At 39.0% G+C, this 19,931-nt stretch overlaps 2 protein-coding genes across 11 annotated transcripts in view; both read right to left on the reverse strand.

Moving 5' to 3' along the window:
- Positions 1 to 88: 88 nt before the first annotated feature.
- Positions 89 to 13,025, reverse strand: map3k7cl (map3k7 C-terminal like). Of its 2 annotated transcripts, none has more exons than XM_044222958.1 (5): positions 12,446 to 13,025; positions 11,338 to 11,419; positions 7,347 to 7,405; positions 5,693 to 5,808; positions 89 to 1,034 (listed from the first exon to the last, which is right to left on the reverse strand). In XM_044222958.1, the coding sequence occupies exons 2-5, from the start codon at positions 11,411 to 11,413 to the stop codon at positions 854 to 856; spliced, it is 432 nt and encodes a 143-aa protein (XP_044078893.1). In that variant the 5' UTR covers positions 11,414 to 11,419; positions 12,446 to 13,025; the 3' UTR covers positions 89 to 853. The 2 variants fall into 2 exon arrangements, with proteins under 2 accessions (XP_044078893.1, XP_044078894.1); XM_044222959.1 differs by lacking the exon at positions 12,446 to 13,025 and adding an exon at positions 7,594 to 7,670 and having other exon boundaries at positions 11,338 to 11,387.
- Positions 13,026 to 16,712: 3,687 nt separating this feature from the next.
- The window catches only part of grik1a (glutamate receptor, ionotropic, kainate 1a), a 34,306-nt gene continuing 31,087 nt past the window's right edge, over positions 16,713 to 19,931 (reverse strand). For 5 of the 9 annotated variants that reach the window (XM_044223391.1, XM_044223393.1, XM_044223397.1 and 2 more), the window contains one exon: positions 16,713 to 17,280. In XM_044223391.1, coding sequence (XP_044079326.1) covers positions 17,113 to 17,280 — 168 coding nt within the window. In that variant the 3' untranslated portion in view covers positions 16,713 to 17,112. Of the gene's footprint in view, positions 19,682 to 19,931 lie in introns of all 9 variants that reach the window. The other 4 variants (XM_044223400.1, XM_044223398.1, XM_044223394.1 and 1 more) reach the window with 2 other exon arrangements.

Consider the following 19,931-nt stretch of genomic DNA (forward strand, 5'->3'; position numbering starts at 1 on the left):
TTCCATGTAAGCACCGCAGTATAGTCATAAAGCACACAACCAACCAACACAACAGCACCAGCTGGGAGAAATGAAACTAAGGAACTGATGCTGGTGTTAAAATAAAATGCATTTTATTAACAGACGAGGACGATAAGCAACAAATTATCTTATTGTATACCTTCCCTTCTACAGGTGGGTGAGACACGCTACATCAAAAAATGTACAACTCTTACAGTGTTGTGTCGCAGCAGATACTTCTTGTGAAATGGATATTCACCCTTCTTCTTTTGCTGTTCCTCACAAATGGCTCTAATTCCCCCGATCCCTGACACTGTAATAAACACTCATCTAATTTCCTTTTTATCATAACAGGAACTTGACAGGCAAGTGTTGGGGTGGTGGAAGAAAGGGAGAAATACAACATTTGGACCACATCATACCACCTTTGGCTCCCTCCACAGACCTCAGGTAAAAGACCTGAGTCTCCACAGGACCTGAGACAGATATCAGAATATCTGGTCACATTCACAGTAGCTGACATTGTATGAATATACTGTGAGGTATTGCAATAGCGACCAGGAAGGTTCTGCAAGACCACATAATAAGAAAACAATACCCAGAAAAGTGGCCTTGTGTCATAGCTTGGTAGAATCACTGTAACAACTTCACACTGGTGATGACAGTACGCCAGAACATTTGTTCAAACAAATGACTCAGACATGAGTAAACATGGTGCCTCTCTGTGTAATTAGCTGATTCACTGTCTGTTGTTGTGTAGAATGAGCACTAGCTGAGCCTTTATTTCTGGTTGGTTTCCTGGCCTGGCATCCACTGGATGTTTGGAGGTCTCAGGTTCTGCGGAGGTCAGAGGTCACGAGGAGTCCTGCCTCGTTCGATTGCTCAAGCAGAGACTCTCCAGCTGCTGAGTGCGCTCGTTGTGGACAGTCACCAAGGTGCGGTTCTCCTCTGTTAGACGCAGAAACTCCTCCTCCAGACGGGCGATCTCCATTGCAACCTTCTCATCCTCCATCATCTCTGCCAGCAACTTACGCCTAAATAGATGAGTGAGATAAAGATTTTAGCAGCAGGTGCAAATTTGTACTTTATTAACTTCTCCAAAATTTACAATTAATTCACTAGTCATTGACAAGTCATTTGCTGGAGATGTCCCAGTGTACTCTCAGCTGAAGGCAGGGAAACACCCATAACAGGTTCAGAGAAAGGCAGATTTGCAGACGATCACACACAACCATACCTATGAGCAATTGAGATTCTCCAGCTATCTTGTTTCTAGAATGTTGGCGGAAACCAGAGAAACCAAAATAACCATGGAAACAATGCAAACTTACAGGAAGGGCTGAGCTGCGGAAAAAACAGGAGTGTAGAGCCTTATGTGCAGCAGAATTTCACCAAAAGTCAAAGGTTACATTCAGGTACATTACCACCAGCTATAGAGACAGGTGGGTTTAATGGTCTCCCTGAAGAGAAAATACTTTGTTTGTGATTTACATGAGATTGAAGATGAAGTCCATTTTTATTGCTCATTATATGATGATTTAAGGGCTACACTTCTTAGTAAAATGTCCTTCATTTCTAGCTCTTCAGGAGAGATGATTATAAGAAGCTTGAGTTGTGGTTTGGGAAGGGAATGTTTTTTGTGGCAGATTTTATCGAGTTTGGGACAGAAGACAAAGTTCTTTGTATGCAATGTAATGTTGAAGATTATGTTCTTCAACATTGACAAATGTTTCTCCATTCCAACAGTATTTTTGGAGTCTTGTACGTCCATGTGGACTGGGCATTTGTACATGACAAAATAAATAACATAACAAACTAACAAACTTTTTCCCAATAAAGCCAAACCAAACTGAATGGCTGTAGCTCTCTTCAGGCAGGATGACCTGACTTCACCTGGCAAATAGTGATTTCACACTCTGGGAAGAGATCAGCCTTTGGACTTTGAAAGGCAGTTTGAGCATACACGCACGCACACGTATGTGTAAAATGTGCGTGTCACGGCCTCACACCTGAGAGTGTGACTGTTCGTGTTGTATTACAGCCGGGAAGTGCCAAGTCACATAACAACAGCAAAGAAGAAAAGGAGTCTGTATTCTACAATACAGGCTGACTTCTCCCCTCTGGTAGGCGCTAAAGAGCACTGTACGCCAAAACAACCAGACACAAGAACAGTTTCTACCCACAGGCCATCACTCTGATGAACAGTTCACCAGTCACATAGTGTCAGGAACAATCCCTGTGCAATAACCCTGTGACAAAAACATCCACTGTACCTGTAAATTTATCTCATTGTTTATATAAATATTAGCACTTTTTTAATCTACGAACACTGTGCATTTTGTATATCATGTATGTCATATCCACCTACCTCATGTATATAAAGAAACATGTTACATTAATCATATTTATTTCAGTACCATTTGCACTAATTGTCTTACTGTTTACCTTGTTGACCTTGTTTTTAGCTGTATTTATATCTATTTCTGTGTATGTACATTGAGAGCAACGAAAAACTGGAGGCATTACCTTGTATGTGTACACATACCTGGCCAATAAAGCTGACTTTGATTCTGTGGCGCTTTAATGACATAACTATGAAAGAAGATGACTGTTTTTTATTTACTGGAGGTTGCAGTGTTGCAAAGGCCTTAATTGCTTTGACCATACAAATTTGAGCGTAATTCACATACACATGTGATAGGTTTGCCATAGTGGTGAAAACGTTTTCCAGTTATGTTTAAAAGCACAACTGATTTAAACAAATATGAGGAAACAAATAATTTCGGAGTTCTTTTTCAGGGTTCGTTCCGATATTAAAAGACAAGTCTATTCATTTGAAGTGATAGCGGGTTGCAAGTGTTTTGAATTTTGTTACTGGGGCAAATCTTTTGTTTGCATTTGGATCACAAATTAACCCTTTAAATCTTGTCTAAACCCCCCAAAAAACATGTTTATGTTACATGTTATGAAAAATTACTGAAAACATTTGTGTTTCTCATGTTTGTTTGAATTAACTTTTAGCAAAAAACACATTTACTTTAGAATTAATATGGTACGCAAAATGTCATAATCATATGGAGAAACTTGTTGACAATCAGCTTTTATGAATAATTTAACTGATGGTCACAATGGACCATCCATTTTAAATCCTCTTGTCCAAATACGCATGAAACCAGGTTCAGACGATTCATTTCCTGAATGACTGGATCCACAAGCAGGAAACGACAAAAAAAAAGACTGTTTGGTGGAAATTATGATATGTGTATCTCCACATCCACAAGCCATTTTCAGTGTTTACACATTTCCCTAAGACTGGTAATTTCTTTTGAGTTGGTAGGCATAACTTTCTTTATGATTTTTTAATACTTTATGACACACACACAGACACACACACATTCACACACACATGCACTAAACACAATGGGGAGGTATATAGTTACTGTAATATACGATTTTGCAATCGTACATGACTTCACTGTTTTTTGGGTTACTTAACTGTGATTAAAGTGCAGCTTTTTAAACCACAAGTTTTCTAAAAGCAAAAGCAGTGTGATTTACAGTAAAAGATTAGCTAGTCAGGCATTACTTTTCTGCTGAACTTATTTTTTTCCTTTATAAGAAGCAAGTTGAGGCATGTGTACATGCATGCGGGTGTGTGTGTATGCATGTTTGTGTGACAGAAAGAGCCTGAAAAAGGGGAAGAGCTCTTGTTCAGTGCAAAAGAATTCATCCAGAAACCAGAGAATCCAGACTAAATCTGATATATATGTATATATATGTACAGAACACTCTTTTCTTATTCAGTGAAAAAGTAATATACTATCACATTTGTTCCTTTTGTCTTTTCTGTGTAACACAATTTGTGAAGATCTGAAAAAAAATAGAATGTAAAGAAGAAAACAACATTTCATACACCGTCCGACTTGAAAGATATCAACAGATATGACACCATCTCAAATACCTTACCCTGTGTACCAAAATTAATCCAAAACTTCCAATATGGACATGAAAAGTCATGTCTTTACAACTCTTTCACAATGGGGCTATTTCTTGTATAATCGCTTTGTGTCATGGTGATACCAGTAACAGGCTTAACTACATTCGGCTTAATATCAATGTCTGAGTCAGTGTTTCTATACACACTGAGGAGGGTTTTTCCAACTTTGAGAAAATAAACATTTTTGATGACATTATCTTGGTGGAATAAGATTCAGTTCATTGGCATTAAAGGGCTGATTGAACTGACTGATTTTGTACAAACTAGATCGTTATATGAGTTAACGTTCACAATACAGATGAGTGCCAGTATGTACTTGTTTGATACTGACCAAAAGCAGACTGAGTGAATTTTGGAAAATCCCTCCGCAGTGTGTTAAAGTGTTGTTCCTGTTGTCATCCTTGCAACACTTTACTGTATGTCTGAAACTCTCCTGTCTTTCTGTGTGTAATCACCCTCATATAGGAAGTGACTAAAAGTTCATTGTATCATGCATGGAATAGCAGAAAATATGAAAGTATTCACTCTTCCACGGAAATATATTCAGTGTTCTAATTAATGAAAAGTATCTGTATCGGCGATACCTTTAGTTGTATTTTTAGTATCAGAGTAAAAGCACAATGTGTGGTATTGCCTCCACTAGTGTCTCAAAAAGTGTGCATCTGACTTTGTGTGTCAGATGGATGTTGGCATGAACAACAGTGTGAAAAAAGAGAACCAAAAGTTTCTAATGGCCTGACTCATCATGTTCTTATCTAAACTCAAGGCTATACTCATCTCATCAGAGTCTGCATGCTGTTCTCTTTTTCGGAACTGCCAAGTGGTGTAGGTTGTGTGTGTGCGTGTCTGTGTGTGAGTAGGTGTGGTGGTGGGGTAACGGCAAGGGCCTTGAAAATCCCTCTGCTAAGACTACCCACAGCTGCTGAGGGCACAGGGGACAGTGTGCACTGTGTGTGTGTTTATACACCCATGCTTATGTGCAGGCATATACAGTACATATGTGCATTAAAGCATACAGCAGGTCTCACTCAATTACACCTGACAAGGGTTACAGTTAGGGTACTATTCACCCCAGTAAAGGTGCTACTTTTCCCAAATATGATCCAGAATCAACCAAAGAAACCCAGTGCACATCCACACCCATAATAAATTCTTGATCATGTTTCTAATTTAAAAGTAATTATAATAAAAAAATACATCTGAAAACAAAGTCATACAATACCAGCTGTTCAAATATCATCTTAAGGAAACTGCTCTCAGTAGCTCATGTGCTAAATGCTGTATGGAAGCTATTAACATGTGCCATCTAGTGGCCATTTTGATCCAAAATGCCTTGAAGTCTTACAAGTGTTTGCAAAGGTGGCGCTAGTGGGACTTTAACTCCTAAATCTTGTATTTTTTGTCCAAACATGCACCTATATTAGAATAAATTATTATTATTATAACAAATTGTCATTTATTCTCCTTGAATCAATGTTACTTAACAGTGTACCAGTAAGTGGATACTAGAATACATCAAATGCCTCTTCCTTGTGACTACAGACAAAGCTACCAATATATATACAGTAAAGCTAGATTTGTGACACCTGACGTGATTAGAACACACAACCTTCTGATCTGGAGTCAGACATGATACTATTGCACCACAAGATCTCCCGTTTTGTTTTGCTTTTTAAAGCATTTATAACGACTCACTTGCGGTCCTCAAGCACGGCGATCTCATGTTTGACCTGGTGGAACTCTCTCGCCATCCTGCAGTGTTCCTTATACACCTGAACGCTCTCTCTCAGAGACACACAGGGGGGCACCGGCTGTAAGAGGTCAGAGAGAGATATGTGACATCACAAAGATGCAGTTTTAAATTACGACCATTTTAGGCTATTAAGCAAAACAAAAAAGAAAAAACTGATTATATCACACAAGCAGTACTATGTGCAAACCTGGACCTGTTATTTGAAACAGCACTTTCTAACTTGGCAGCTTAAAAAGTCTTCCAAGCAAATTCCCTTTTTTTTCTGACATTGTTTCTATTTACAACTTATGCTAAAAGGCTGCTAAAGGGGTAATCCCTTTAGTGACCTGCTGACTTTTCCCACAGTTCCCCAATACCAGCATTGTCACATACTTTGATGCATGACAGGTTATCTCCTAAAATACTGGAATGATGTCCATGAAATTTCTTCTGGTGAAACATGAGATGGCTGTGCTTGAGAACAAGTGAGACCTAAACTGACTTGTCTCCATATTACTTGTATGAGACCTATAAATGCTTTATTTCACAAAGTGGAAGGCCTTTCAGTGGGAGACCTTGTGGCACAATAGTAGCGTGTCTGAAACCAGATGAGAAGCATTATGCATGTTCATTAATTTTATTATAAATGAATTCATGTCAAGGTCACAAAAGAAAAAAAAGAAGTAATATATATATATATATATAAAATATAGTGATTTTGTGTAAATAAGAAAAAAAAACATTTAAAAACCTGTCAGCCTCTATTAGCCTGTAGTACAGTGTATGAAAGCTATCATTCATTGGCCTGCTACTACTGTTCTCATTTGATACTCTAAACCAACATGCACTTTATATGACCCTGGCACTGGCACTTGTTGAAGGATAATTCAATGACAACACTAATAGCAGAGTGAGCGCACACAGTGAAAACATTGATTTACAAGGTTGATAAACTAAACCCAAGCTTCTCCTAATGTACAGATTCAGCCTCTACCCTAAATAGAATAGAGCTTTAGAGGTCCACAATCACATACACTTTTTATATATAATCAACATGTAATGTACAATTAATTCCAGAATTTATTTTATACTGAGGTAAATTTTTTAGTTAATTTTTGATCTGTTTTTTCTCTCAACCTGACCAGCTCTTTTTCAGTTAGTGATTTCCAGAATGATTTCTCTGGCCTGGCCTTCACTGAGTTAATTATACAGTAAGTGGAGAGAGCGATAATGACAGCAATAGTAATATTCAGAGAGCAAAATATATATTCAAAATCAGAACATATTATAAATTCTGAAAACAGTGTCCAGATGACTACGATTGAAACCTTTTCTACGACATAAATAGGGAATTAATTTGGCATTTGGAATTTTTGACTATCCATTGGCATAGGAAAAATACAGCATTAAGCAACAAAACAGAGCTAATGCTAATAGCTTTTTTTAAGAGTACAGGGCAGGATTTTTGATTTTTCCTTTAAAAGGCTTGCAATACTATTCTTTACCAGCATTGTGAATTTAAAGTCACTGGCTTCTCTTCTGTATTCTGCCTCTCCTATCTTGTGCTGCTCTGCCAACAATACAATGCAATGTGAAGCTACAGTGTGTACCGTATACCTGTAATCGCTGTTCAAGATCCGGGAACGTCTGAGGGAGGTCCTCCACATCTTTTACATCTATTGAAACAGAATACATTATTCAGTTACAGGTGATCATTGTTAAAAATAATAATATTTAGAATGTAATTTATTAAATGTTGAGATAAAAACAATGAATAATCAGTACAATGATAGTGCAATACAGAATGTGACATATTAAAAGACAATATTATATACTGTTTAATGATACCAACCATTTAACTTACCATTTTGATGCTTTTGCATTACTACAAATTGCACATGCTTTACTGCTGACCATTTTCCAAAGCATACTGTGTGTTTTCTGCAGTGGAGAAATATTCAGATCTTCTACATCAGTAAAAGTAGCAGTAACTGTAAAAATACTCTGTTAATCAAAAGTCCTTTTACTAAAGTAAATGAATAGAAGAATTAGCAACAAAATATACTTAAAGTAAAAGTACTTACTATACAGAATGGTCAGTTTGTGTTACGTTATTATATATTTTGTATTATTGGTTAATTATTATTAATGCCTTAAAATGTAAGGGGCATGTTAAAGTTGTTGCTGGTCGAAGTGGGGCTAAGTATTTTATATATTGTTGAATATGCTAATCTATAACAACGCATCTTTTGATAAGATGATTATTATTGTTTTGTATAAAATCTTAATGTGTATAGTAACTCGTAACTATAGCTGTCAGATAAATGTAGTGGAGTAAAAAGTACAATATTTCCCTCTGAAATGTAGTGATGTCACCTATGTAACATTGCAAAAATCAGGCACATCCTATCTCAAAATGATGCAGAAAAACTAGTCCATGCATTTGTTGCTTCTAGGCTGGACTATTGCAATTCCTTATTATAAGGCTGCCCGAATAAGGGTCGGGCAGTCCAGTTGATCCAGAATGCCATGGCACGTGTACTGACAAGAACTAGGAAAAGAGATCATATTTCTCTGCACTGGCTCCCTGTAAAATCCAGAGTAAAATTAAAAATCCTTCTCCTCACCTACAAAGCTCTTAATGGTCAGGCACCATCATATCTTAAAGATCTCATAATACCTTATTACCCCACTAAAACACTGCGCTCCCAAGATGCAGGGTTACTTGTGGTTCTTACAGTCTCCAAAAGTAGAATTGGGAGCCAGAGCCTTCAGTTATCAACCTCCTCTCCTGTGGAATCAGGTCCCAGTTTGGATTCGGGAGGCAGACACCATCTCCACATTTAAGAGTAGGCTAAAGACTTTCCTCTTTGATAAAGCTTATAGTTAGGGCTCGCTTGGGTGAGTCCTGAACCATCCCTTAGTTATGCTGCTATAGGCCTAGACTGCCAGGAGACTTCCCATGATGCACTGAGCTCCTCTCCCTCTCCATCTGTATGCATTTTTATCCCATTACTGCATGTTACTAACTCTACATCTTCTCTCTCCCGTAGTTTTGTGCTTTCTCGTCTCTCTCCTCTCTCTTTCTGTCACTTTCAGCAGGTATTTCTGTCTGGGTACGTGATTGTGGGCCACCTGCTGCCCCCCTGATTGACGACCGCTGCTATAATCATTATTATTAGTCTTATTACTATTATTATCATTATTGTTCCCATCAGTACGGTCAAGACCTGCTCTATAGGAAAAGATAACTTCTGTTATGAATTGGCCCTATATAAATAAAATTTAAATTAATTGAAGTATAAAGTAGCAGAAGATTAAGATATGCCAGTAAAGTATTTAGTAACTGTACTTTCCATCACTGGTTTTTGGATTGATTTCCTTCCAGACGGACTTGATTTCCATTCATGTAAGTACTATGATAACTAGCCTGTAGAGACTTGAAACGTGTGGGGCATCATGTGGTGATACCACTGCATGCAGCACCTGCTTTGAAAATATTGGAAACATTGAAGGAGACTCTTACATTTGGAATTTACTACAAAAAAAGAGTTCCTTTAAAAAAACAGGAAGACAAACAAGCAACAATGTATCCTTTTAACTGCTCCTGTTGAAGGGTAATGTGAGGACATGTGTTGTGATTGATTACCTACAAGCTTCTGCAAGTTGATTTTCATAGCATGCTAAATGACTGTCTGCCTGAAAAGTAGGAAATCATTCCTATCCCATTTGAAAAGTCATTTCAACTTCATTTGATAAATCAACATAGAACTGTCTTCTCAGTTAAAATATTTTTTTCATTAATATTGTTTGCTGTATGTCCTTGATGTACAGCCAAGTGACTTGTGCTACAGGTAGTTGTTTTAATGCCTTTCTCTGCCTCATAAAATGGCCCGAAATGAAACACTATAGGGGTATCTTATATGACACCACAACATAGCAACATAGTGCTACACTTTTAAATGAGCCTTACTGTACAGCAGTAATGAGCTGTCAGACTGAAAGACATGCAGGGTAAGAATACAGAGGGACAACTATGTGAGCAGACAGACAAACACAGTGGGCAAAAAGAACAGACAGACCAGATGTATGGACAGAGAGGGATTCAGACAGACAGACAGAAACAGACAGGTTGTCTGCACCAGCCTCTGCCTCGCCAGTAATGTCCCCCCTGGAGTTGTGGAACACATGTGGAGAATCCTGGGATGATGCAACTTTCTAAAAGCAGGAGTATTAGTGGGCCAGCCTACAGCCATGGGGTCAATTATGATGTGGGATAAATACAGTTCTCATGCTTAGGATTGACACAATGTGGGGTTATATCTATGCCTGGCATGAAGTCATGAAGGGCCTAGAGGATGATCCCCAGACAGAGCACAGGTCTCAGCACCCCTGCTGAGAAACACAAGTTCAAAGAGACAACAACATGATTGTCTAGGGAATATCCAAACATTTTGGAGGTTAGGGTCAGACTGTGTCTGAACAGCTCTGGAGCTACAACTAAAACTAAAACTTGGCATGTAATCATGCTACCATTTGGAGCAGGCCCTGTACAGTCACTGTGATCCTCAAGATTTATCAAAAAAATGAACCAGCCCACAACTAGACAAAAAAGAAAAGCCAGGTGAACCTAAACTGAATCCATGCAAATGGTTGGTTGAGGTTGTTAAGGACGGAAGAAAAGGCAAGCTAGAAACAAAGGAACAGCAATGTGAATGATAAAGAAATTAAAAAGTAATTCAGTAAGTGGCATATTGCCATGTGCGACTGACAAGCAGAATGTCATGGAGTTCAATGAAACTCTGCTCAGAGTCGGATTTGAATGTGTCATTCCTACTACAGCCCTTCATCTCACTTCCTAAGAGAAAGACAAGGGGGATCAGAGTCGGGTGGAGTAGAACTGGAAGTGTTAACTGCTTATAAATATAGGCCAGTGTTCTAAAAGCTGAACAGTGAATCAGGCAGCGGGACACTGTTAGTATTAGAGGGGAAACCTGACTCTGCCATTGCATAGCTGCAGCTGCTATCCCAGTGCCTGGCCCCACTGCAATAAAACATCCTGACAGATAGTACCTAGCACCATAGGTAGGGTAGACCTTTGAGTATGTGTGTGTGTATGTGTGTGTGTGTGGGAGCGACAAAGAGAATTGTGCATGTTTTTGATTGAAGATTAAAGAATTAAATAACGCTAGTCACATAAAAGGTTGTGCAAGTGCTTGTGTGGTTGCATACAAGCGCACAGCTGCGCACATGCATGTGTGGTTGGTTTTGAATATGCTGTGGTCCTACAGAAATAGAGGGAGCAGCTGTCTCAGCTACAGCGAATGAACACAGTTAAAGTGATAGGGTTAGGTTATGTGTGTGTGTGCAGGGGGGCAGATTGTGCCTGGTCTGTTTTGGTGGGAAGTATGTCGTGCATGTGTTCCACATAATCTGGAAATGAAGTGAGAGTACATGATCGATTGAGTAATAGGTGTAATTAAAATCAAAATAGGTTCTTACACTCATTTTGAGATACTGGAACACAGGTGTGTGTGGGCATTTGTGTGTGAAGTGGTAGTGTGTGTGTGGATGGCTACAGCATGTGGGTGGGTGTGCGTGTGTTTACCTGATGTGTTGTCGAGGCTGAAGGCGATTCTAACTTCAGATTTATCAGGAGACACTCTTCTGGTTGAGGTGATCATTTATCCCTTCATGAGGCCAGAGGCACAAAACAGAGCTGTTAGCACAATCAAAAGGACCTCATGAAAGACGAGTGATGATGTAATATTGAAACGATTAGCCGATCAACTGAAAATTGACAGCAATTTTAATAATCTTTTGATCATCTAAGTGATTTATCATGAAACACATGTCTAGCTTCATAAATGTGTTGATTTCCTGCCTTTCTCTGTTTTATATGACTATACATTGACAATCTCTGGCTTTTAAGCACTTGCTTGGACAGAACAATCAATTTGAAAATGCCAAGTTAGGTTCAGGGAAATTGTAAAGGGCATTTTTTTCACTGTTTTATGACATTTTATAGACCAAACAATTAATTGATTGATCAAAATAATCAGCAGATTAATCAGTAGTTTCAGCCCTAATTTGATGAATATGTGGTGTTCACTCTGAAACTAAATACTGAACTCAGCAGGCCATTTTACAGTGTTCAGTTGGAATGAAAGCCCGCAGACCCTTTGATAAAGCACGTGATTAAACCACACCAGTATGGTGCCTCATGAACACACACACAGAGCCACCGGTTTCATCATGCATTTTAGAGTTGCAGCGGGATTAAACAATTAGCGAGCTTTGACAGACTGGCTCTGAGGTCTGGATTTTACATGCCACCCCCCACCCCCTACCCCAGGCTTTTTATATCAGGGCATTTGCCTGCTTTAACCCTGGTAAACCCTCTGTCTCACACAACATACCTCAATGACCTTCTACTCCAACAAATAGGCTAAGCACTATTTTTTATTAATGTCTCTCTCTATTATTGGAAAAGAGTTGAAAGGTAAAAATGTGATGTTGTAATGACTGATCAAAGCATGCCTTGTATCAAAAGACGACAGTATTAGTAAGTGAAATAGTATAATAGTGCACATATTGTAGGCATAGGCTATAATCCACATTATGATGGAGACTAGTATACTCCATACATATGGACTATTTCCAGCATGCACTGGGTAGCTGAAAAGGACCCATCTGGGCCAACAGGTCATTGTTACCTGAACTAGCACCCAGGACGACCCAGGAAATTTCGTATAATAAAGTTTAAAATCAGGTAGCAGTGTACGTCCTCAATAGTGATTGCTGTCAGTTCCCCGTCGGATCACTGCTGAGGTCTCTTCAGAAAAAGCACAGGTCGTCTCTCAGCCGTTGCGCCCGTGCGCAAATTCAGCAGATATGCAAGTATCTCTCCAATAGTTGCCCTCCACTTCCCTCTTGAGACTCCAACTATATTATTTTGTATTCAGAAGTTTTCCAACATAGTAAAGGCGTCCACCACTACACTGGTGTCAGTCAGAGGGACTCCAGCAGCTCAAGTTTGCGTGGGCATGGACATGTTATCCACGGACTGCAGCCACGCGGCGGAGAGCAACATAACAGGGCGCAGCCGGTGGAGGAATGCCGTCCGCTGTCCCCCTGTGGCGGCCCGGGCCCAATTAAATGTCTCAGATGACATGACTTTAGCCCGCAAAAATGCCCATTGCTCCAGCACTGCTTTGAGTGACACGGTCATGCCGGTGGAATGGTCTTTGGCTTTGCAATAGCTGTGCAATGAGGCAGTTGCTCAGAATGAACATCTCATGCTATAATAGCTCTAGCGGAAGAAAATAGAGCATCCCGGTCTGTTTTGGAGCTTGTTTTTGGAATAAAGTACAGGGCGAGCCCACGTTACCGCAGGTATTACTTAGCTACTTTTTATAGGCTACTTAAGGCGAGTTTATTGCACAGGCCACATCAAACATTATTCAGACTCTTAAAGGTGGGCTTTTTAAAGGGACACTACGCCGAATATATACATAGTGTCAGTTTACCCATCATAAGGAGTACTGCTCAGCCTGTGAAAACTGTTGTATTGTGACAACAGTAACCCTGATGATGTCATCAGACTGGCATTTAGATTTAGTTACAAACTGTGTATATTCTGAGAGATTTACCAGACAGGAAGGGTCTAATGAAAACATTGAATTGCATTATGGGAAGTAGGATTCTGTGTTTTTGGAGATGGACCCATACTAGGGACTAAAAATCAGGATATCTCCGCTTCTGTTGCTTCAGTTTTGACCATTCTTTATTAAATCTGTCTCTCGCAAGTCCCCCAACTTTATGGAGGTGCAATACTAAATTGCTAGAGTACCCCTTTTGGATAATAAAACATTTATGTGGCTGTTTTTCCTTTATCATCACAGATGCAGATTGAAGCTCATGGTTTATTTCAGGATGACTTACTTCTCGTACCTGTCCAGTGAAAACCACCAAATTCTGTGATTTTGAATTTTTCAGATAAACTGAAGGATTAAGAGCTCCTTCAAAGGTTGAGAAAATTCTCCAACGTCTTAAGATAAATTAACCAATTTAAAACCCCATTAGATTATATAAAAAATTCAAAAAGGGCTGTTTTACTTTACTCATAAGAAGTTGACAATTTGGAGATTTTATTTTATTTTTTTTACACTACAGCAACATATTTAATCTCAATTTGAAACTTGGGTAAAGGGCATCACAATCTGCCTTCCATCTCATCTGTTTATGAACTGACATATATGACCAGAATTCATAAGAGGGTTAAACATTATAATAATAACAATGCTAAACTGACCTTAAGCCTTTGTGGACAGGTCTAAAAAGAAAAAAATGCATCATATATTAGGCCCTGGGGTTTTCTGAAAGAATTAGTGTTACTATGTTGTGTAGTTTTATATCTATAAGACCACTTCACCTGCACACCAGCAGATGAGAGCATCCCCCCTGAATTATTTACAGCCAGGCTTTCAGATGGTAGGAGAGAAAGGGAGACACAGAGAGACAAACACAGAGAGAGAGAGATAAATGATGCTGTGCACCTCCAAAAGTCCTCCTCCTCCTCGTTTGTCTTCATTGACAGGCTGTTGACACAGACCTGCCTTATCAGCCCCAGACACTGTTCATCTCATTGTGATGGATGGGACACACTCAAACATCTGCCACTCTTTTCTGTTGGAGTCACAGTTTAGATTTGATTCTTCTGTACATGCATGTACAGTCGAGATCCTTGAGTAGTGATAAATGAACCAGACTTGACAGGTTTGAAGGTTTATATGTGAGATTTAAGAAACACAGAGAGGTAGAAATTCTACAGCTTGATAAGAAATGTATAAGTGCTTTCTGATGTAAAATGTATTTTTATAATGCAGCTGGTTTTATGCATCAAGGGGGTCAAATTTATCCCGTCTATAATATACTGTTTAAGATGTCAACAACAGGCGCCTTGAGCTGTCTCTCTATCTTGCATTCTCTGGATCTTTTTCTCAATCTCTTTCTCTTCATCTGTGCAAGAGGTATAGAAGTATGGATCATAATCTCTGACCGCCTTACTGACAGCACAAACACACACACTATCCCTTTATCTCTCCCCATTTCTCTGTCACCTCTCCACCATCGCCAAGGTTGAGGGCTCTGCGTTTCAGGATTATTGAGACAAATGGTTTCTGTGGGTGAAACAAACAAAGACATGAACACAGGTGAAGACAGAGACATTGTCCAACAGCAGAACATTGTTCAGGTGAGGTCATCTTAGGTTAGTAAAAAGGAGGGGAGTCCTGCTCAGCCATACAGAATGCCAAGGTCAGAGTTGTAATCCATGGCCTCATTCATGACGGATTAGATAATGATAAAAAATAGTGCCTTTGGTTTTGATTAAGAATTATGGGGTTAGGAGATTAGAGACAACCAAACACTATTACATTGGACTGAGCCCAATCCCAGAATTAATCTGAATACCAAAAAAGAGAAAAACTCATTACATGAAGAGATTAAGAAAAGCTTGGTCCAATTCTCTTAGGATGCACACAAACCAGTGCACACAATCCACCGAGAGAAATGTCACAACAAAACCTCTGACTCGAGTAATTTATTAAGTATTTATATCCATTAATTGTTCTTTTCTGTTTGAAATGTCATTGCATTAGTTGGTAAAAGCTGGGAATCAGAGGTCAGTTTTGAAAGTCCTGACATTACTGATAATGAATTGAAATAAGATTTAATGCTTAATGTACTCCATTAGCAGTCTGTTTCCTCTTTCTTTTTCCCTCTGCAGTTAGTTTCTGACCTACACTTGGTCATGTTGACATTGTCAGCATAATATTTTGTGCATTTGCGTGTGATTGTATTCTTTACTTGATTGTGATTTTACTGATGGCAGTATTCCCAAAATGTCACTGAATTGCTGGCTTCAATAGGCTTTTCCAAAAGAACACATAGTGCACGTCCAGCCCACTGACAGAGTGCAAGGCAGGTGCACAGTAAGACTAAAGGGGTAAAGGAAGGACAGAAGAGATGAAAAGGGTTGGGCAAGAGGCGGCAGAGACAAAGAGCATGAGTGAACTTTTACATTGCTCTTCCTTTCTGATTCATTTCTTTTACCCTGAGGTAAAGTTCAGAGGACAGAAACAATCCTGAGGATATGGGGAAGCTCCTAATGTAGCATGAAGCTAGGAGGATGTGTGGGACTTGTCAATGAAAATATTAATCGATGTCAATGAGAATATTAATCAATGCTCTCTGTATTCATGCTGCAGAGAGGTAACTATGCTGCATACACTGCTGTCAGACGATAGATCGTCCTGGTATAAATTTGTGAAAAAGGAGTAAAGGCAAATTGAATTTGTAAATTAGTGAAACAAAATCAAATTCAAATTAAGTTTTCATGAAATTTCTTTCAGCACGTATTCCCATAAGTTTTTTTATTAGGAACATTTTATAATTTTGTGGGAAGGACTTGTTCTTCCAAAATATAGGTTTTATGTTAATATTATGGTTCTGTCTATGGATCATAAACTCATCATAAATTATATTGCGCCTTTAATCGGCTGGTAGGTGGGTTATATAACATATATGCCAAGCTTTTAAAGTAGCTTAAAGAGAAGCTTCTCACTTCGCACATCCACTGTCACTACTGGGAGACAAGATCTCCCCTCAGGCTTTTAAATAACTTACTGAAAAACAAGACTATTACTCCCAGGGGAACAAGGAAATTGTGTTTTGTCTTTAACCTCCTGAGAATTTCATGCATTAAAAAAAAATGACTTCTCATTTTGACCTTTCCCTCTCCCTGATATAGCAGGCTGTGTGTGTGTGTGTGGACCTCTTTCCTCAGAGGTCTCTATCTCTTTTCACTGGCCAGGTTTGGCTCAGCAATCCGCTCTGAAGTCTTCTGCCTGCCAGTAGGCACACAAAGAAATATGCGCACACACCGCTGCCAACCATAAACAACAACAAATCAGACAACAGTTTGAAAAATGCAAAAATCGTTTTACTCTGAAAATCAGTAAAGTTCTCATACATTTACACAATGGGAGTATCTATAAAGTGCGCAGATTCAGCTCTGCAAACTGCTCAGAACAGTGAACTAGCCATGAGGGAACAGCAATGGATTATACTATAAGACAGCTTTCATTCTCGTAGTCGTCACCTGTTTTAACATTATTAATGTTGACACAAGGCCAAGACTTTGTAAACTACATCTACAGTATAATACTTAATGTATTATCCAGACACATACAGAATAAAGACAGGGGGCGATGAGGAAACAACTTCATATCATTCAGTGGCCCACAAACCAATCTGAGGAGTGGAAAGCGATCAAATAGCAGTCTCTGATCTACGTTCCATCAGTTTTTAGATCCAAGGCTCACGTGCTGGAGTCCCGTCTCATTCCCTCCCTCCTTGCAGTGCGTTTGGGTTGACAGAAGATGCAAGCTGATCTTGCTCCGCTGTGGGGTCGTGACCTCCTCCGGATGCCTTTGTAACACTGCAGGGAGATGCCCAACTCCTCCATCACGGCACTAAAAGACACACACTTCCAAAGAGAACAACAATTAAAGGCCTGGGTTAAGACACTGACAAAGCTGAAGTCATTATGAACTTTAGCCATTAGTATAAAGACTGGGTGAATGTGCTACCATAGAAAAATACAGCTGCTCCATAATAGGATCAACAAGGGAATTATTGGATACAGCATTAATTGAAAGCTACACTAATTTAAGTTTAAAACTAAGGCGATGACATTTGATTCAGCTTGCCTGCAGCTGAATGTGAGCAGGCAGCCGATAACTGCAAGTCAGCTCTAAAGTCTGACCAGACACACATCAGAAATGAAAAAACACATAAATTGTAAATTTGTCTAAAAGAGTTGTAAAAGACTTGTAAACTCTGTTGTCTCATCGTAAAATCCAATTACACAGACAAGAGATGAAGGACAGTGTCTGCTGTGTAACATCCTAATGCAGGGAGCTATGAATTCATAATACCATAATTATTTGAAATGATCAAAGAGAGGACCATCTGAAATGAGAAGCCTTAGGCTTATTTGATTCTGCAGAATAATACATCGCATTGAACTCATTAATCTTCGATCATGTTTTTTATTTTGATCTCTCCAGAGGGGGTGCTCACTACATTTATTTTGCAAATTATCATTCACAGCACAAAGTCATCCCGTTTTTATCTGTTGGTCTTTGCATCGAAGGACCATAGAAGGTCTTCCTCTTTCATCCTCAGGCTTTGCCTAAGGCTTCTCAAACGAATATGGCGTCCTGCAGGGTTTCCCACGAAAACCAGTAACACTCAGTATCAGTGGAGAAAACCTACCTCATACCAACCTCACACCTTAAAGACTGAGAAATAGGAGCAAAAACCGCAGATTCAATTCATGTATTTTCTGGATTTGCACACTGTAAAAACCTAAACCATACTTACTTAACTAATATGAACTAGATAAAGTATGAACTTGAAATGAATATACTTGTAATATCCCACAATTAATGATTCTTGCCACCTGGCAGTCCCAGTGTATGTATTTGATGAAACAACACAGACCAAAAACATAATTGATTCTTGTCTTTTATAATAAGGTATCCTACTCATTTAGTGGTTTACATGATTATCTAATGTACACTGATTTTATACCCTTTAATGACAGTAGTATTAATTATTCCTCTTTGTAGTGGTTAATATTTGCTATAACTAACTGAATATTTTCTTTGGGTTTTTCACTACATTTTGGACAGAGATGGATCTTCCAACTGGATAACAAGGTCAGTCCAAGGGAGCAGGGAAGACCTTGAAAGTCTGTATCCCTCTGTGATCCCATTGATCATTACTTCAGTCCTGCAGTCACCAGAAGTTATTTATGAAATTACAACTTTACTTTTGGCTTTGGATCTGTGTCAGGGGACATGTTTACCTGACATGTTGTTCCATCACTGTTACCCAAATTTCAGCCAACCAAACCAGTCTACCAATGAGCTTAATGAGGAGGAAAATATTCAAATAACGTTTCCTATCTTTTGATTTCCCTAAAGACATTCAAAGTCTTCTTCTAAAGTATACACACATGCCTACTGAGACTACACTGAATGAAGCAAAACTTGTGGGCTGGTATTGGAAGGCTACAAGTGAGAAAAGAGGAGCACAGAGCTCTACACTGTTTATATGAACCACATTTTGCAAACTATCCAGAATTTTAATAATTTTGTGCTCAAAAGGACACAGACAGGTTACTCACACGTTTTATATAATAACTTGCAACTTTAAAAAAAAAAAATGCTTTCCAGTTGTCCTGAGTGTTTTCCCTAATTACAGTCAGTATTTTCAGGCTTTCATCAGTAAAGTGCTCCTTAGATGCTGTATAACAAGAGGATGTAAATAAGAGTGGGTAGTCACTTATGAGGCAGACATGCCTGCATGAAGATGATGTGAATTCTCTTCATAAAACAAGCTTGTTAGTTCCTAAGAAAATAAAGGGTGTGTATCCTACTGCTGAAATATACCCAGTTATACAGTATACAACCACACAGTAATACACTTTGTCATAATTTAACACTAGCCTTAGGACAAAAGGAATACATTGAGGACAAAAGTTCAATGGAAACCAGTTCAAATTAGTAGAAAAAAGGACATTTTGTAGCGAATTAGTATGAGCACAAGGGTCAGGTATTGAGGGTAATGGTAACTGGGATTTGCTCACACAGGTGCAGGTATACTGGGGTATTTTCAACAGGGGCAGAGAGAAGGACACCTGGTTACAAACCTATCATCTAGAGTGTGTACATGTTGTAAATGTGCTGCCATGGCTACTCTGTGTCGTCCCCCAGTAGCCTGCCGCTCTCCAGATCAGTAGATAAGGAGGTGCCAGAGGAGGAGGTGGAGCCACGCCGCTGGAACTGACGGGACTGCACCCCATAAAAGAAACAAAAGGCCTGACACAAGCATGCATAGAAAAAAGGGTGGAGGGGAAAACACAAAAGAGATCAAAACAGGCATGTAAAAAAAAGTTGAAATATTCTGATAACAAATACAAATATGACCAAGAAAAGAAAAACACAGCATATGAGACACAAAAACAAGGCAAAGCAAAGAAACTAATCATGTGAATGGTATTGTCGCCTTTGAACAGTGTGGAAAGGGATGCTGTTGTTCTCGAAAGCAGACAGAACTCGTGTTTCCACT

Source organism: Siniperca chuatsi, linkage group LG14 (assembly GCF_020085105.1).
Source record: "Siniperca chuatsi isolate FFG_IHB_CAS linkage group LG14, ASM2008510v1, whole genome shotgun sequence".
Classification (NCBI taxonomy): Eukaryota; Metazoa; Chordata; class Actinopteri; order Centrarchiformes; family Sinipercidae; genus Siniperca; species Siniperca chuatsi.